We start from the raw sequence: 15,523 nt of genomic DNA, 5'->3' as shown, positions 1-15,523 counted from the left end.
CTCTCTCTCTCTCTCTTTTTCTGACAAATAAATAAATAAAATCTTAAGAAAAAAAGATGTCCAGGCTTTGTTATAAAATACGTAAGTTGCAAGGATGAAAAGTACGGTACAGGGAATATAATCAATAATATTGTAAAAATGTTGCATGATGACAGATGGTGACCACACTTCCTGTGCTGAACACTGAATAATGCACAGAACTGGAACATCATTGTGTTGTACACCTGAAACAAATATAACATGGTTATGTCAACTACACTTTGATAAAAATATACATTGGCTAACTGAACATAATAAAAAATAAATAAATAATAAATAAACCCACTCATATTAGAATATGATTTTAAAGTAAAAAGTTCAACATGGTAAATTAAAAAATAAAAAAGAAAAACATATATGTTTTGTAGAGACAAGTTAAATAGATGATTTCAGAAGTGGTTGTTAGACTTAAAGCATTTAATGTTGCATATGTTGATAAGCTTGCATTTAACAGTCACAATCATCTTTGAAGCTGGTTTATTTCCTTCTTTATTTTTGTTTATTTTTTATTTTATTTTATTTTTTTATTTATTCAGTTGAGAGAGAGAGAGTGAGAGAAAGAGAGAGTATGAGCATGGTGAAGAGCAGAGGGAGAAGAAAACTCCAGACTGAGCAGGGATCTGATGCAGGGCTTGATGCCAAGACTCTGGGATCCTGACCTGAGCCAAAGGCATAGATGTTTGACCAACTGAGCCACCTAGGCACCCCTTTTTATTTTTTTTTAAGAAAGATATGCTTCAAAATGACCCTGTAGACCCTGTGTATACACATACACACCCATACATACACACACATATATATGACATTTGTGTATATATATGTACATACATATGACATTTAATAGTTTTAAGTAATGGAATTTTTAGAAGCAAAAAATCTTTAAAAAACTGACCTAACTACAGGAAATACAAAAATAACACCATATAGTTGAAATTATGAGCCTTCACTCTTCCTTGTTCAGGTCTAATTCTCAGGCACATGAAGTATTGGCTTCCCTCATTCCACGTCGTAAGAGTTAGGTCCTAAAATAAGTAGCTATTTTCTTTAGTCTGTTGGCTTTCAGAATCCCAGACCATGAGAGTCAATTCAATAATGTGCCATTTCTAGCTCTTTCTGTCTTTTATAACAATATTCAGAGGAAATAATATATAAGTCACTTTAGACTGGGTGGTAGGTACCAAATGACCTAGAAGGTATGGATGGCAGGCAAAAAACCTATGCTCTGAACATAAAGAGTTCAGGTATTTACTAAAGAAATAGTTTATAACTGCAACCTTAAGAATGGTAACATTACGTTCATTCTCACAGTCATCCTTACTGTTATGATTCGCCATACCATATGTGCTGGGTTAAAACATAAACAAAAAAAAATAAAAAAAGTAAAATATATGTAGAGGAAACTCAACACATACATTCTGATTGTTGTTGTTGTTGTTTTTAAGATTTTTTTATTTGTTTGACAGCGTGCATTCCAGCCTCTTAAACGTCTCCCTACACCGTTTGCAAAAACAATTCAATTGACTACTTAGAAAATCTGAGTGAGGACTTAAGAGTACTCTGAGTACTCTTAAGGTACTTAAAGTACGCTTAAGTACTCTGAGGACCAGCTCTATTATGGTCCATTTATTTATTCACCTTTTACTTGTATTCCCTAAATCTCGCCTGTATTGCAAGTATTTGAGCTTGCCAGGAATCTGCCCTATGTTTACATACATAGAGTGGAGTTTTATTACCATTTGGGGCTAAGGCTCAGATTGTATGTTTATAGTCAAGGGTTTTGGCCAAGAAATTTCCTAGTCTAGGAGCTATGGCCTATGTATGATCCTTCCGGGATGTGACACTCAGACCACATGATAGATTATTATGTCATGAGGGGTTATGGTGAACTTCAAGATAGAGCTAATGGTAGTCTCCCTGGTAGATTTTATGTAAGTATCACTCCCTCTACTAAATGTTCAACTGAATTCCATGGTCACAAGGAAACTATTGCATGGTTATAAATAATATAAAAATAATGAAAGGCTCTTGTTATTAAGATGCTGGTAACTTTTGAAATCAAATTATGGATGTTTGAGGATTTTGTCTTGCTGAAATGCTAATTCTGGTGGGTCCTTGAGTGAACTTAGTTAGATGTTATGTTATGAATTGCAGTATAAGGATTTAAATAGGTTTCACTTATGTTCATGTTGTTTTCTTAGATTTAGGTATTTCATAAAGAACTTTTCAGCTAAGCCCTGTGATAAACTTTATTATTGCATGTTGGCTCAATTACATAAACACTATTTAAAATCTAAGTATTATTAAGGGTTGAATAAAATAATGAATTCTGGTACTCTTTTTCAAAACAAGGATAGATTTTTTTTTTTACTTTTTATCTTCATATTCCTTTAGATATATATTGCTGTTGCCTTTTTTGTAAATGTTCTATAATTCCATTAACATTTTGTTGATCTGTAAATTCCTATAAAGCTTGAAGTTTTAAAGGTGTAATTTCATATCCAATATTAATAGTGCTTAAACAAACACAACAAAGGATATAAAACCTCTAAAATTTAATGCCTCACAAAGGAAAACTGTGTTAAAATGTTGTCCTCTTATGAGTTAGCATATGTATGGGAAGTGCACTTTAAATGAAAGTGTATGGGCTCTAGAAGAGTAGGTAACTTTGTTTCACACTGAGCTGAAAGTTCAGAGAAATATCCATCACTCAGTTACCAGAATAGTAAACTAAATCAAGGGGGCAAGGAAAGAGAGAAGAGGAAATAAAGGAAAAGCAGGAGGTGAGTTAATAAAGAGCTATTGTTCGTGAACTAACTTCGTACAAAAAATTATAGGAAAACAGCAGACAGGACAACAGAGAGAAAATTGCATCAGGCTTCAGTGTTTATGTTTTTGATGGAAATGTACAAATCATTTCCATCCCTTGTGGTGCTGTCATGCTCCATCACTTTAGTCCATTTTCACCTTGCAGAGAAATTCTGAATGGGACTCCCGGCTCTGGCAGCTAATTAATCTCTCAAAAGCCTGCTCTTGCAGCCTGTCTGCCTGGAATGCCCCACACCTTAAACCAGTGACTCATGAGCAGATTTCTTTCCCCCTTGAGCGGTTATTTCTTCCTTTAAGCGATGTGAAGACCCAGCTTTTCCTTTTCATCTGGGAAACTATGTGAGCTATATCACTGAAGAATTCCTCCCTCTATCCTACCACCATAAATGAATATATTCTCAAATAACTGAATTGAGTTTTAAGGAACAACAAAGCCTTAATATAAACTGTGAATGTGCACAGTATTTTACCAGTAATACATATATGCAAGGACACACATTACTAGAATAATACATTTTCCATGTATATGTGTGTTTGTCAGATCTTCACTATAATGAAACACATATAATCACATTTGTAATACTGTTGCATCTGCCTTTAAAAATAGTTCCAAACTTTGTAATAGGAGACTTTTTAGTGTAATGACAAATTATATATATTAAAAAAAACTTTTAAGTTAAAAGCATAATCCTATAAAGTTGAAATACTTCAATTAAAAATAATATCATATTCAGATGTTTTCTATTGAGTAAATACAGTCTTCTAAAAAGTTACAACTAATGAACTACTTATAAGTAGTAATGCTTAATTTTGCACAGATAGAGCTCTATTTCAATAGCAATGTATAGAACATTAAAAATATTCAGCACACTTTTATTCCTTGTTTTTCCTGTTTCCAGATCATCTTTTTTTTTATGAAATCATCTGTGTTATTATATTTTCTCTCACCTTTTTATTTAATCTTTTATTGGTTTTTATTTATTTTTTGTTTTCTTTTTATTCTCTTTTAATTAAACATAAAAGGACTCTTAGCAGTTATGTAAACACATGCCTTTAGAAATGAGATGTATATGTTAATGGTACAGTTATTTTAACTATTGAAGATTCTCTGTCCATCTATGAAGCCTATCCATGGGAGATATACTTGATAAGAGAATAGGATCACTATAAATATTCAATTATTCACAGAAATACATATTCTAAAGTATTTACGATGTACTAAATATCAAGAAAGTGAAGGTATAAGGAAAAAGTATTCTGGTGAGCCATATTTATTTTTAGTTGTTCGGTTGAGGTAAAATGTGCATCCGGTGAAATGAAAAGTTATTAAGTGTTCTGATGGGTTTTGTCAAGTGTATATACCTTTGAATATAATGAAGATATAGACTATTTCTATGACCACAGAAATTTTCCCTAACTTGAAGGAGGGGGAAAAAAATAGAACCTACTCCCTATAGCAAACACTTCTGGTTTCTACGACTATACATTATCTGTTTTTGAACTTCATATGAATAGAATTGTATAATGTATATACTTATTTGTCTGGATTCTTCCATTCAGTGTTTTAGAAATTAAAGCATATTGTTTCAGTAATCAATAGCTTATTATATTTCATCATAATCTAGTAAGTTAATACTGAACCACTTCGCCTAAAAGGTAAGGACCTTAAAACAATGTGATTCCATGTTTATCTTTATCCTTGTGATACTGCTATCTTGCATTTTATATCTGCATACTTAATACACACTCCAACATAATGGTGCTGTCTTTCGTCAGTTTGTCTTTTAAAAATTAGGGGAAAAAGGGTATTTTATATTTACCCACATATTTATCACTTCAAATGACTGCATTCTTTTCTCTATACAGATGTTTCCATCAGGTATCATTTCCATTCAGTCTGAATAACTTCTTTTCAGCATTTCTTGTTGGAAAGATTTGCTAGTGTTAAATTTTCTCAGCTTTCATTTATCTGAAAGTTTATTTCATTCTCATTACGGAAAGTATTTTTAACTGATTATTGAATTTTCAGCCCTTAAACATGTCCTGTTATATTCTGTCTCCTTTTTTTGTTGAGGAGTAAGTTGCTATGTGTCCCATCGTTTCCTATTTGTTATGTTTCTATAGCCACTTAAAGATTTTTGTTTTATACTTCGGTATGTTGTATCTATGATATACTTAGGTATGTTGTGTCTGTTATTAATTATGCTTGGATTTTGCTGAACTTCTTGGATCTGTATATTGATATTTTTCACCAAACTGGGTAACGCTGAAAACATTATTTCTTCAGAAATGTGCTACCCCTCCTTTCTCTCTTTCCTACTCTTCACCTACCTGGAAACCTATTATTTATACATTAGACCATGTGATATTTCTCCACTGATGACTGATGTATGACCTATGTTTCTTAATATTTTTCTCTGCTTTTCCAATTAGATAATTTCTATTGATCCATATTCAGGTCCACAAATCCTTTTTTCTGCAGTATCCAATCTGCTATTTTGCTCACTTAATAATCTATTTCACATATTGTACTTATTAATTCATCCATGTGCTTCTTTTTTATAATTTCCATTTATCTTTTGAGATTCTTTATTCACACACCCATTATAACTATCTGTATTTTTTTTATTCTTATACATATTTCTTTCCTTCTTCCATTTATATTTAACAAGTAGCTAGCCCAATAAAATATAGGTCATAATAAAAAGAAACCAACACCAAACTTATGAAGAATTGCAAAAATGGAAGAATAAATTAATATAAACTAAATTCAACTAAAACACTTACAGTGCATAAGGAATTACCTAAACACAGTTATCAATAATTTATAGACAGCATTCTATATTTTCAAAGAAATTACAGAAATGCCATTTTTAAGTTTATTTTATATAATAAAATGTCAAAAGTGCTAAAGCATTCCATTATCATTTTATAAGACAGTACATACATATGAAAAGTAAATTAAGAAATATTGGGAAATAAGTGAAATAGAAGACAAAAGCTTTTGATGGCTCACACACACAAATAAAAATAAGCACAATTGATAATTATAAAAACAGGCGTGAAAAATTAAAACTTTTTATATAAGGATAGAAGTGTCATAGACAAAATGTTAAATGTAGAGACAGAAAGAGAAAAAATAAAACATAGTTGGAAATTAAACATAGTTGGTATTTCTAAAGAAAAAATGGAATAAATGGAATAATCAAAATCTAAAAATAATGGATAGAAATTTCTATCAAGTCATGCAATAAAATTTCTGAACTGCAATGTTTGTGAAAGACTATGAGAGTTATTGCACATAGAAAGCAAATCATCCACAAGGGTAGTTGGACAGAAATAGGAAGAGAGATTAGGTTGTCCTCAGACTTTGCCTGTGGCATGAACAGGGGAGCATTTCTTTACAAAAGTTTGAGAACTGATGATGTCAGATACTATAGCCAGTCAAAATTGCTCATGAGGTGCTAAATGATCAAGAAAATGTAAAAGTATGCGTGCAACGGATTCATTTAAATATATATTTAATAAAAACTGGGAGGATGAGGTGGGAGGCACTAAACAACTATGAGATTTGTAATTATTGATCCAATATGTGTTATGATTTTTGATGTAATATTAACAATATGATTTCAAAGAATTGGAAGGTGGGTAAAAGAAAAGTGGGAGGAATTATACATTTGTTCATTTCCTTTTTAAATTATACTTTTCTGTAAGTGAAAAAATAAAATAATTTAACATAATTTTAATATTTTTCTTAATGTTAGGTTGTCTTAGAGAATGATATCTCGTAATAATAAAATATTTACTTGACTGAGCAGTGCCTTTAATTCTGCTTGTTTTGTTTTATAGTTAAATTCTATATAAATTAATGTAATAATTCACTACTTTTTTTTCTTGAGAGAGAGAAAGAGTATGTGCACAAGTGGGGGAAGGGGCAAAGAGAAAATCTTAAACAGACATCACGCTCAGGGTGGAGCCTGTTGCAGAGCTCATTTCACCACCCTGAGATCATGACCTGAGCCTAAATCAAAAGTCACACACTTAACCAAGTGAGTTACCCAGCTGCCTGAATAATTTACTCCTTTAACAAAATAATATATATTCTTATTTTTCTGTAAAATCTCTGTCTCTTCATGAGCTATGGAGAACAATTACTGTTCTAGAACAATTGCCCTAATAGTTAAAGATGATTATTTCAATAAAATGGGCTTTGGAGTATAAACCTTTAAAGAAATGTGTTGTACTTGTATTTTGGGAATCATTAGAAAATAGCAGGTAAATTTTCTATAAATGAAATTGGATTTCATTATTTTCTTAGCATATTTCTTTATTAGATGGGGAAAATTTTTATGTAGTCATTTCATGAGGAGTAAATGATACAGTATAAAGATGGCTTTACCAAATGACTTTAAATTAAAGTTAACTTAAAATTAGTCAGTTTTATGCTACTAATTCTATAAAGTGCTTAAGATACAAGGTGACTATAGAATTTTCCTTTAAAATGTGGTTCTTGTACAGTTTTGCCATTTATAAAACTACCTTATGCCTCAGATACTTAAGTTATCTTCATTAGCACTGTGTAGACAGCATAGGAAACATTTAGGTGCTAACTTCTGAAATGTGAACTCTTCATTTCTCTCTATACAGCGAAAGATGCAGATACACTTTGTACGGACATACAGATTCTGTGAACAGCATTGAATTTTTTCCTTGCTCCAACACTCTTCTCACTGGTTCTGCAGATAAGTCCCTGTCTGTATGGGATGCAAGAACAGTAAGTAAATTATTAGCCCTTTTTCTAGGTTTTGATAAGTCTAATCACTCTTGGTCATTCTTTAGGTATGAGGTACAACTTATAAAGTGATTGTGCAAGAATGGTAGTAAGTTCCTATTTACAAGATCTTAATGTGTTCCTATCTACCCTGCCTCCTAACTGTAAGGCTTATAAAAATAATGCAACTACTTCATTAAACATTAATTCAACAATTACTTACTGAGAGAGAATTTCTGCTCGTGCAGGGAATATGAAAGGGGAACACATATTGCTTTCCCTTAAGGATCTTGTAGCAAAGAGAAACGAGATTATCTTAATGCAGTGAGATATGTTTTTAAGTGGAAGAACATATAAGACACAGGAGGAAAGCAAGAACTGTTATTTGCCTAAAAGAGTATGGATGGTTTCCGAGAGGAGTTTGTGCTTGAGCTGAGATGTGGACGATAAGTAGAACATACCAGGTAGTTTTGAGAAGGGTGGATTCCGGGAATGGCTAGTACAAAGCAATAGAAATATGAGGCTACAATAGCATGTTCTAGGAATAATGGTATGCATGAATAGAGCTTACAGAAGAAAGAAAAGGCAGGGAAGAATATACAGGTAGACAAGGACAAGATCATGAAATATCTGACTCAAGTTTTATAGTGTTTCAGAGGGAAACTTAGAATGTGAAGGAAGCAGCGTAGCATAATCAAATTTGCCTTTAAGTAAGACTAATATAATATGGTAGTTGAGTAATCAAATTAGTTTCATTGAGGAAGCTGGTACAACAGGCTATGAGTGGATTGGAATTTGAACTGGGAGACTTACAAAAACTGGGGAGAATAGATTAAAGTCAGGAGGTTAACTCTCGGAATTTTTTTTTTTTTAAGTATTTTATTTATTTATTTGAGAGAGAGAGAACACACGCTGTGGAGAGGGGCAGAGGAAGAGGGAAAAGCAAACTCCACACTGAGCAGGGAGCAAGACAGGGCTCAATCCCAGGAGCCTGAGATCATAACCTGAGCCAGAGGCAGATGATCAATCCCAGGAGCCTGAGATCATAATCTGAGCCAGAGGCAGATGCTCAATCCCAGGAGCCTGAGATCATAACCTGAGCCAGAGGCAGATGCTTAACTAAGCCACCCAGATGCCCCAACTCTCAGAATTTGAAGAGTGACTGGAGGTAGAGATTATGGGAGGAGAAAGTGTGTAAGGTGACAAGCTGTGTCAGTTTGTCCAAGACTGAAGAATGTCTTGGGTCATGAGACTTTCAGTGGTAAAACCAGACAGTCCTAACTCGCTTTTGCTTCAACAGAGAAAAAGATGTAAAGAAATGATGGGTATTAAAGAGGGTATGTGCTGTGATAAGAACTGCGTGTTATATGCAACTAATGAATCATTGAGCAGTACATAAAAAAAACTAATGATGTACTATATGTTGGCTAACTGAACATAATAAAAAAATTTTTTTTAAATGGAGACAGAAGGTGGAAACTCATTTTCAAACACTTTGGATGTTAAGATGAAGAGAAGAAAAGGCTATAGCTCTAGGGCCAAAATAAAAACAAAGTGTCCTTCTTTGTTCAGATAGCAAACAGCAGGCTTATTTGTGTAGGGAAAGAGCAAAGGAGGAGAAAGGGATTGAAGGTGGAGGAAAGAGAAGATGTAGCACAGAGGCTTATTGAGCACAGATTTTAGTAATTTGAGAAATGCCAAGATATGCAAAACAAGGTCTCCATATCATTTCTTAGCAACATTTGATGAGGATAACAAAGAAAAAAAGGACTCCAGGAGACTATACAAAAAAGAAGAAATATGCATAGTTTCTGATTTTTGGGTCAGTAAAGAAATACAATTTATAATTTCTCCCATTTATCTTCCCATAAAGACACATGACTAACATCAATAAAGGAATATGATGATGAACATACAAATGGTGGGACTAGCAATCCATTTCACTATGGGTGGCCCAGTTTAGTGTTTAGAGACAAATTAATTTGGGATGAATAGGAACAAGAAGTCCTCAGGTTCAAATATTACAGAAAAAGACTACAAATGTCTTAGGCACCAATTTTACATGTTGCAGAAATTCAGACTTCTGATGAAGCAGAAGTCAAAAGGCACTAGGGGAAAAGTGTGTCAGGCATGACTTAATAAAATCAGAATGACTTTTGTTGAGTACATAGGTCCCTCAGCCTCCTACTTGCTTTAAAGTAGCTTAGATCCTGATGCAGCAAAGTTCATTCCTGCTAATGGAGCATCAGTGGAAAAGAAAGATTTTCAAATGCATTTAGCCTAAATGCGTGGATGTGAAGTGCATATAAAAGCAATCAGTAAAGGAAAACCCACAGAGAAAATATTAATTTGGCAGTGACCTAAATTTTATCTTCATTTTCTCTTGATTTCAGGGTCCCCCCCCCAAAAGTGCTATAACTGAATGTTCTCAGAAAACATGTCTCTTATTTATTTTCACTCATATGAAAAACTGAAGTACTAATGCTTAGGAGTAAAATTGTTCTTGTTAAGAGAAGCTGCCTCTACATATCTGCCTTAAATGCACAGAGCTGTGTACTGATGGTAACCTTCCTACCTGATGTTACAAGCTCTTTTTGTATTGTTTTTATTCCCCATGGTAACTCTGAGAGCGGAAAAAAGAAATTCACCACAGAACAGGGCCTTTAGTATACATTAGCATAGCACTGGATTAAATGTATGTTCATAGAAAGGTTGTGAATCTCCAAAGTATCTTGCAGTTCATGTAAATATAATTACATGTATTAAGTTGGTTTAATGGCAAATTAAAATTTATATTACTACGCATGCTGGTATGAAATTAATTAATACTAGGGGGCTTCTGGGTGGATCCGTCATTTAAGCATCCGACTCTTGATTTTGGCTCAGGTCATATTTCAGGGTTGAAATGAGATCGAGCCCTGCCTTGGAATCCGTGCTCAGTGGGGAGTCCATTGGAAATTCTCTCCTTCTCCCTCTACTCTTATCCTTGCTAGTGTGCTCATGCACTCACTCTCTCTGTCACATAAAGAAATAAATCTTTTAAAAATAAATAAATAAATAAATAGATGTAAGTTAATACTAGGAAAAGGACTCTAAATTATTTTGATGTGAATGAGATGTTGTGCATAAATGATAGTAAATGCATCATTGATTAGAAATAAAACCATTTAATGAGTGTATTTTCTGAAAACATTTTTGAAACAGATAGTAAAAAATATTTAAATTTGCATTATGTAATTTAGAGTTAGCATGTAAAGCAAAAGGAAATTCACTTATTTTATTAATAATTAGACAACAAAGTTATGAACTAAAATATTAATATAAAATTCTACAAATAATAGACAACTTTAGAATTTTTTTAATTTAATTTTTTTTTCAGTGTTCCAAAATTCAAGGTTTATGCACCACACCCAGTGCTCCATGCAATACGTGCCCTCCTTAATACCCACCACCAGGCTCACCCAAATCCCCACCCCCCTCCGCTCCAAAACCCTCAGTTTGTTTCTCAGAGTCCACAGTCTCCTCATGGTTTGTTTCCCCCTCCAATTTCCCCCAACAACTTTAGAATTAACATTTAGAATTAAATTGTTTAGAAATAAACAAACTTTAGAATTAAACAACAAAGTCACAAAACAATTAAACAAAATTGTTTTACTAAATTTCCATTAGGCAGTCCTAGTGATTTTGTTTCATATCCACCTCTTTTATTTAAAACATAAAATAAAGAAAACCTTGAAAAAACTAGATTTAAATTATATATATATATATATATATATATGTATAAATATATATATATATAGCTTTTTAAAAATACATGATTTATGTTGTGGATATCATATGAAATTATTCACTGTCCAAACCATCCCAATGTTTCATGAAAGAGTTAAAAGGGAAATGTATTTTTGTAGTTGAATATTAAGAGCTATTCAAAGAGAAAAGTAGGATAGCTATAGTTTCTACCGAGAGTAAAAACTATATGACGTTATTGATATGGATGGCACTGTTTGGTCTTGTAACATGAACTACATCTGTAGTATGCCAGTATCCTTCTTGCTTTTAGATTATGTTAATTCCTTGGTAAGTGATAAACTGTCTGGTTACACTGAAAGTCTGAACCAAAAAGGAGATGAATGGCTTCCCTCTCTTAGCAAAGCAAGGACAGCCCATTTTGTCACATAATTGTGATCGATTACTACTGAGACATCCTCTAAAATATTTTTTGATGAAACATGAAAATGACCAGTGGATTATATTCCTATAAATTAATTTTAAACCTCTTTCTCCCATTTCCAAACATATACTAGTCTTAAATCATTAACCTAATCTAACAGCTTATTGTCAAAGATAATGAATGTAGAGACCTCTAAGTCAGTCTCTAAGTCAACTGGACAGTTCAGCTCTGAATTCTGTGGGAGATGAGGAGAGGGATATAAATCTCTATAATTACCAAATGGAGGCTATTAAATAGCTTGCAGTTTGAAAACTCATGAACTTGTTCTGTTTTAAAGAATTACATGCAGAAAGAGTATTTTTCCCCTCAAAGTTATGAAACAGTGAAATTATTTTATTAAAATTGAAAAATAAGATTGTTACATTGCCAGAAAATGATGTATTATATAGGACATTTAATGAATACTTACAACAATCTCTCAAAAAGGGACATGAAAAAATTCCCAACATAAATCAGTGATATGGAAGCCCATTTAAAATAAATACAATGAGATTTTTAATCATTCACAAGTCCAATGAAAATATTAAGCTTCTAAATTTTTTTTAAAGAATGCATTCACTGTATAGTAAAACATAGAATGGGATAAATAATACATCTCTGAGTTCAGAGCTGGACTGGCAACAGTCAGAGCTGCTGACATTTTGTCTCTTTTGAAGAATTGGACACAGAGAGCTCATGGCCAGGACTGCCTGTGGTGGCTGTTTCTTGCCCCCTAGACTAACCGCAGGCTTTTATCTGGCATACAATGTTGTCTTGACTTAGCTTTAGCCAGAATATCCAGTAACTGATCACTGTGAATTCCTGTAAAGTGGAAAAACGAAGAACTCACCAAAAAGTTATACTGTTAGGTCCTGTCTGGTGCCTGGCCCTGTGTTAACTCCAAAGTTCAACCAACTCCCTGCATACACCTCTTGGTTTCCCTTGATGGGATCTCGTGAACTCTCAGAGGAGCCCATCATTTTTTGGAAGCTAAAACTGTGGAAGTAAATTCAGAGCTTGCACCTTCTCTCTCTAGGTTTTATTCCTCAGGCACATTCAATTTAGCAATCTGTATTAAAGATCTTTTTGCCACACAACATCTTGGGTTTAGGATTGTTGATTGTGACAGAGTCCCTGCCATTAGGGAACACATAGTTTATTAATTAATATGCAGTGGTAATAAAGATAAAAAGATATATATACATAAAGACAAGTTATTTTAAAATACTGTAGTAATTGCTATTTATAACTATGACTTTGGCTTTTTGTATCAAAGCTCACTATTCCAAGAGGCAATTTGATGACTCACGCTGATTGGATACCTCCTATGTGCCATCACTGCACCTGTACCGTCTATGTAATGCTTATGGAATTACCATTATTGTCTATATTAAACATTGAAAAAAACAAAGGCTTGGAAGGGTAAAACATATTGCCCAAGATCAGCCAACTGGCCAGTGGCAGCATCAAGAAGTAGGCTGGTTCTCCAACCTCCACTCTCTATTGTATTTTTTTTTGGGTCTCACTGAAAATTAGAATAGTGTTAAAATGACATTTCAGTGAGAAAAGATGATTTCCTCTGCCTGTATTTCCCAAAATAGTGGCTTACCACAGTAATTCAGTAATTCACAAGTCAGATCTACTGCTTGGACTTAGCAACCATCAGAGCTGCAAATGATGCCTCACAGATACAAAACTCCAAGGGAAAAAGTGCATTATGGTCTGTAGCTATCAATTTGGATACTGGATTTTCAAATTCATCCACCAATTATGCAAAGACATTTTTGTTAAAATTTTCCTAGGCATTTTTCTCATCCTGAGGTTGATTGATTGGTCATGTAAACTAATCAGAAGTTGTCAAATACAAGCAATGTGGTACCAACAGATATGTCTGAGAAAATAAATGTACTTAATTGTGTTTCTATAGAATCCTGGGTTTATGTCCTAAATTATCTCTTTGGTTATATCAAATAGTATAGGACAGTGGTAGCAAACAGACATTCTGGGGATTCAAACCCAAATTCTGCTCCTTATTAGCTTTTGCCATAATTGTCTAAAATCTTTGTGCCTCAATTTCCTCATTCGTGAAATGTGGAGGGTAGTAGTAGCTATCACATTAAAGTGTGATGGGTATTAAATGAGGAATCATAAAAATACTTAGACATTTGACTGACACAAGAATTTAATATATTTCAGAGATTCTTATAATAGCTGATATATATCATATTATAGTTGTTTGCTTACTCATCATGTAACTCTGAGCTTTCTTCTCTACTTTTGCAATTTTTGGCATAATAGGTGCTCAGTAGATGTTGGAAGGAAGGGAGGGAAGGGGGAAAAACCATTAATCAGATGTTTTTCTTTTTAGGCCAGAAAAGCATTTTACCTGAAAAATCAACTGTTTTCTAAAAATAAAAAATAAAAAATAAGTATTTTAATACACAATGAAACAATCATATATTAAATAAGTTAATTAAATAAGTTAATTAAATAAGTTAATTCAGTGTAATATTATTTCAAAAGATTGTGATTTAACTCATAAAATGCTGCTCTGTACAGCACATAAACTCTGACTCATAAAATCTGACATTGCCGGATGTATATCACAAATATATCATTCGTTTTCTTTTATCTTTTTTTTAATTAACAAAAATAGCATTGCAGTGGCCATCAGTGGAAAAACCAGGCTTTTGTTTGTGGGTGCCAGGCTTTGATAAAAATGTCATATTTCAATGGAAGCAATGATTAATCACTATGCGTTTCTAATTGAAACAGAGTAGTTTTATGCAATTATTTCAGTTCTCTAAGAGTTAGAAATAACTCCTTCATACTTCATGTAGCTCATTTAAATTTAATTCAATAAAGATGTGTAAAGTTGTGGTGTAAGTGGGCATAACAGTAAGTAAAATCTCTAACCAATTGTTTAGGAAAAAAATATTTTCAATAACACTTCACTCTTGTCATAGCTAAGACACCCTTTGCATTGTCTTTTCTATTGAATTGTCTGGATTAGATTGCATTCTACAATTGGAGAGACCAATACAAAAGAAAAATACCAGGTATTATAAATTTGTCCTTTGAATAAAAATAACAGGAGCTAAATCTCAAAAACTTTTCCCCATATGCTTAGTCAATTTTTAGTTCATTGCTGAAATGGGTCATTTGTATCACTTTAAAAGTATATTATTAGCAGAGATATTATCATCTAGGAAGGTATGAAATTTAGATATAGATAGGTCATTTCCTCTTGTATTCCTTAGTAATAGCTGTCATAAAAATAACTAGTGTGTATTCTGTCAGGTAGTTTAGATACATGACTTGAACATTACAAACAATATTGCATGTTAGAGAATATGTTCGTATGTTCACCACATTATAGAAGAAGACAATGATGTTCAGAGGTGTTAAAAAAGTTTTTCAAAGGTCCACAGCTAAATGGTGGTCTTAAGATTGCAATCCTGGGGGCGCCTGGATGGCGCAGCTTGTTAAGAGTCAAACCTGTGGTTCTGGCTCTGGTCATGAATTCAGTGTCATGAGATAGAGCCTGGCAATAGGCTCTGCATTCAGCACAGCTGGCTTGAGATTCTCTCTCCCTCTATATCTACCCCTCCTGCTTGCACTCTCTCTTCCTCTCTCTCTCTAACAAATAAATCTTAAAAAAAAAAAAAAAAAAAAAG

The 15,523-nt window shown here is 33.1% G+C and overlaps 1 protein-coding gene across 2 annotated transcripts in view; it reads left to right on the top strand.

Annotated features, from left to right (window-relative positions):
• SPAG16 (sperm associated antigen 16) overlaps positions 1–15,523 on the top strand; it is a 1,004,614-nt gene that overhangs the window by 605,388 nt on the left and 383,703 nt on the right. Inside the window, exons 13-14 of one of the 2 annotated variants that reach the window (XM_032859870.1) lie at positions 7,513–7,639; positions 14,813–14,895. In XM_032859870.1, coding sequence (XP_032715761.1) covers positions 7,513–7,639; positions 14,813–14,845 — 160 coding nt within the window. In that variant the 3' untranslated portion in view covers positions 14,846–14,895. Of the gene's footprint in view, positions 1–7,512; positions 7,640–14,812; positions 14,896–15,523 lie in introns of those variants that run through there. The other variant, XM_032859869.1, reaches the window with a different exon arrangement.

The sequence above is a fragment of the Lontra canadensis genome, unplaced genomic scaffold, assembly GCF_010015895.1.
Source record: "Lontra canadensis isolate GAN:19392208 unplaced genomic scaffold, GSC_riverotter_1.0 scaffold18, whole genome shotgun sequence".
Lineage (NCBI taxonomy): Eukaryota > Metazoa > Chordata > Mammalia > Carnivora > Mustelidae > Lontra > Lontra canadensis.
Note: the sequence above shows the minus strand (reverse complement) of the source record. Positions and strands in the feature narration are given on the sequence as shown.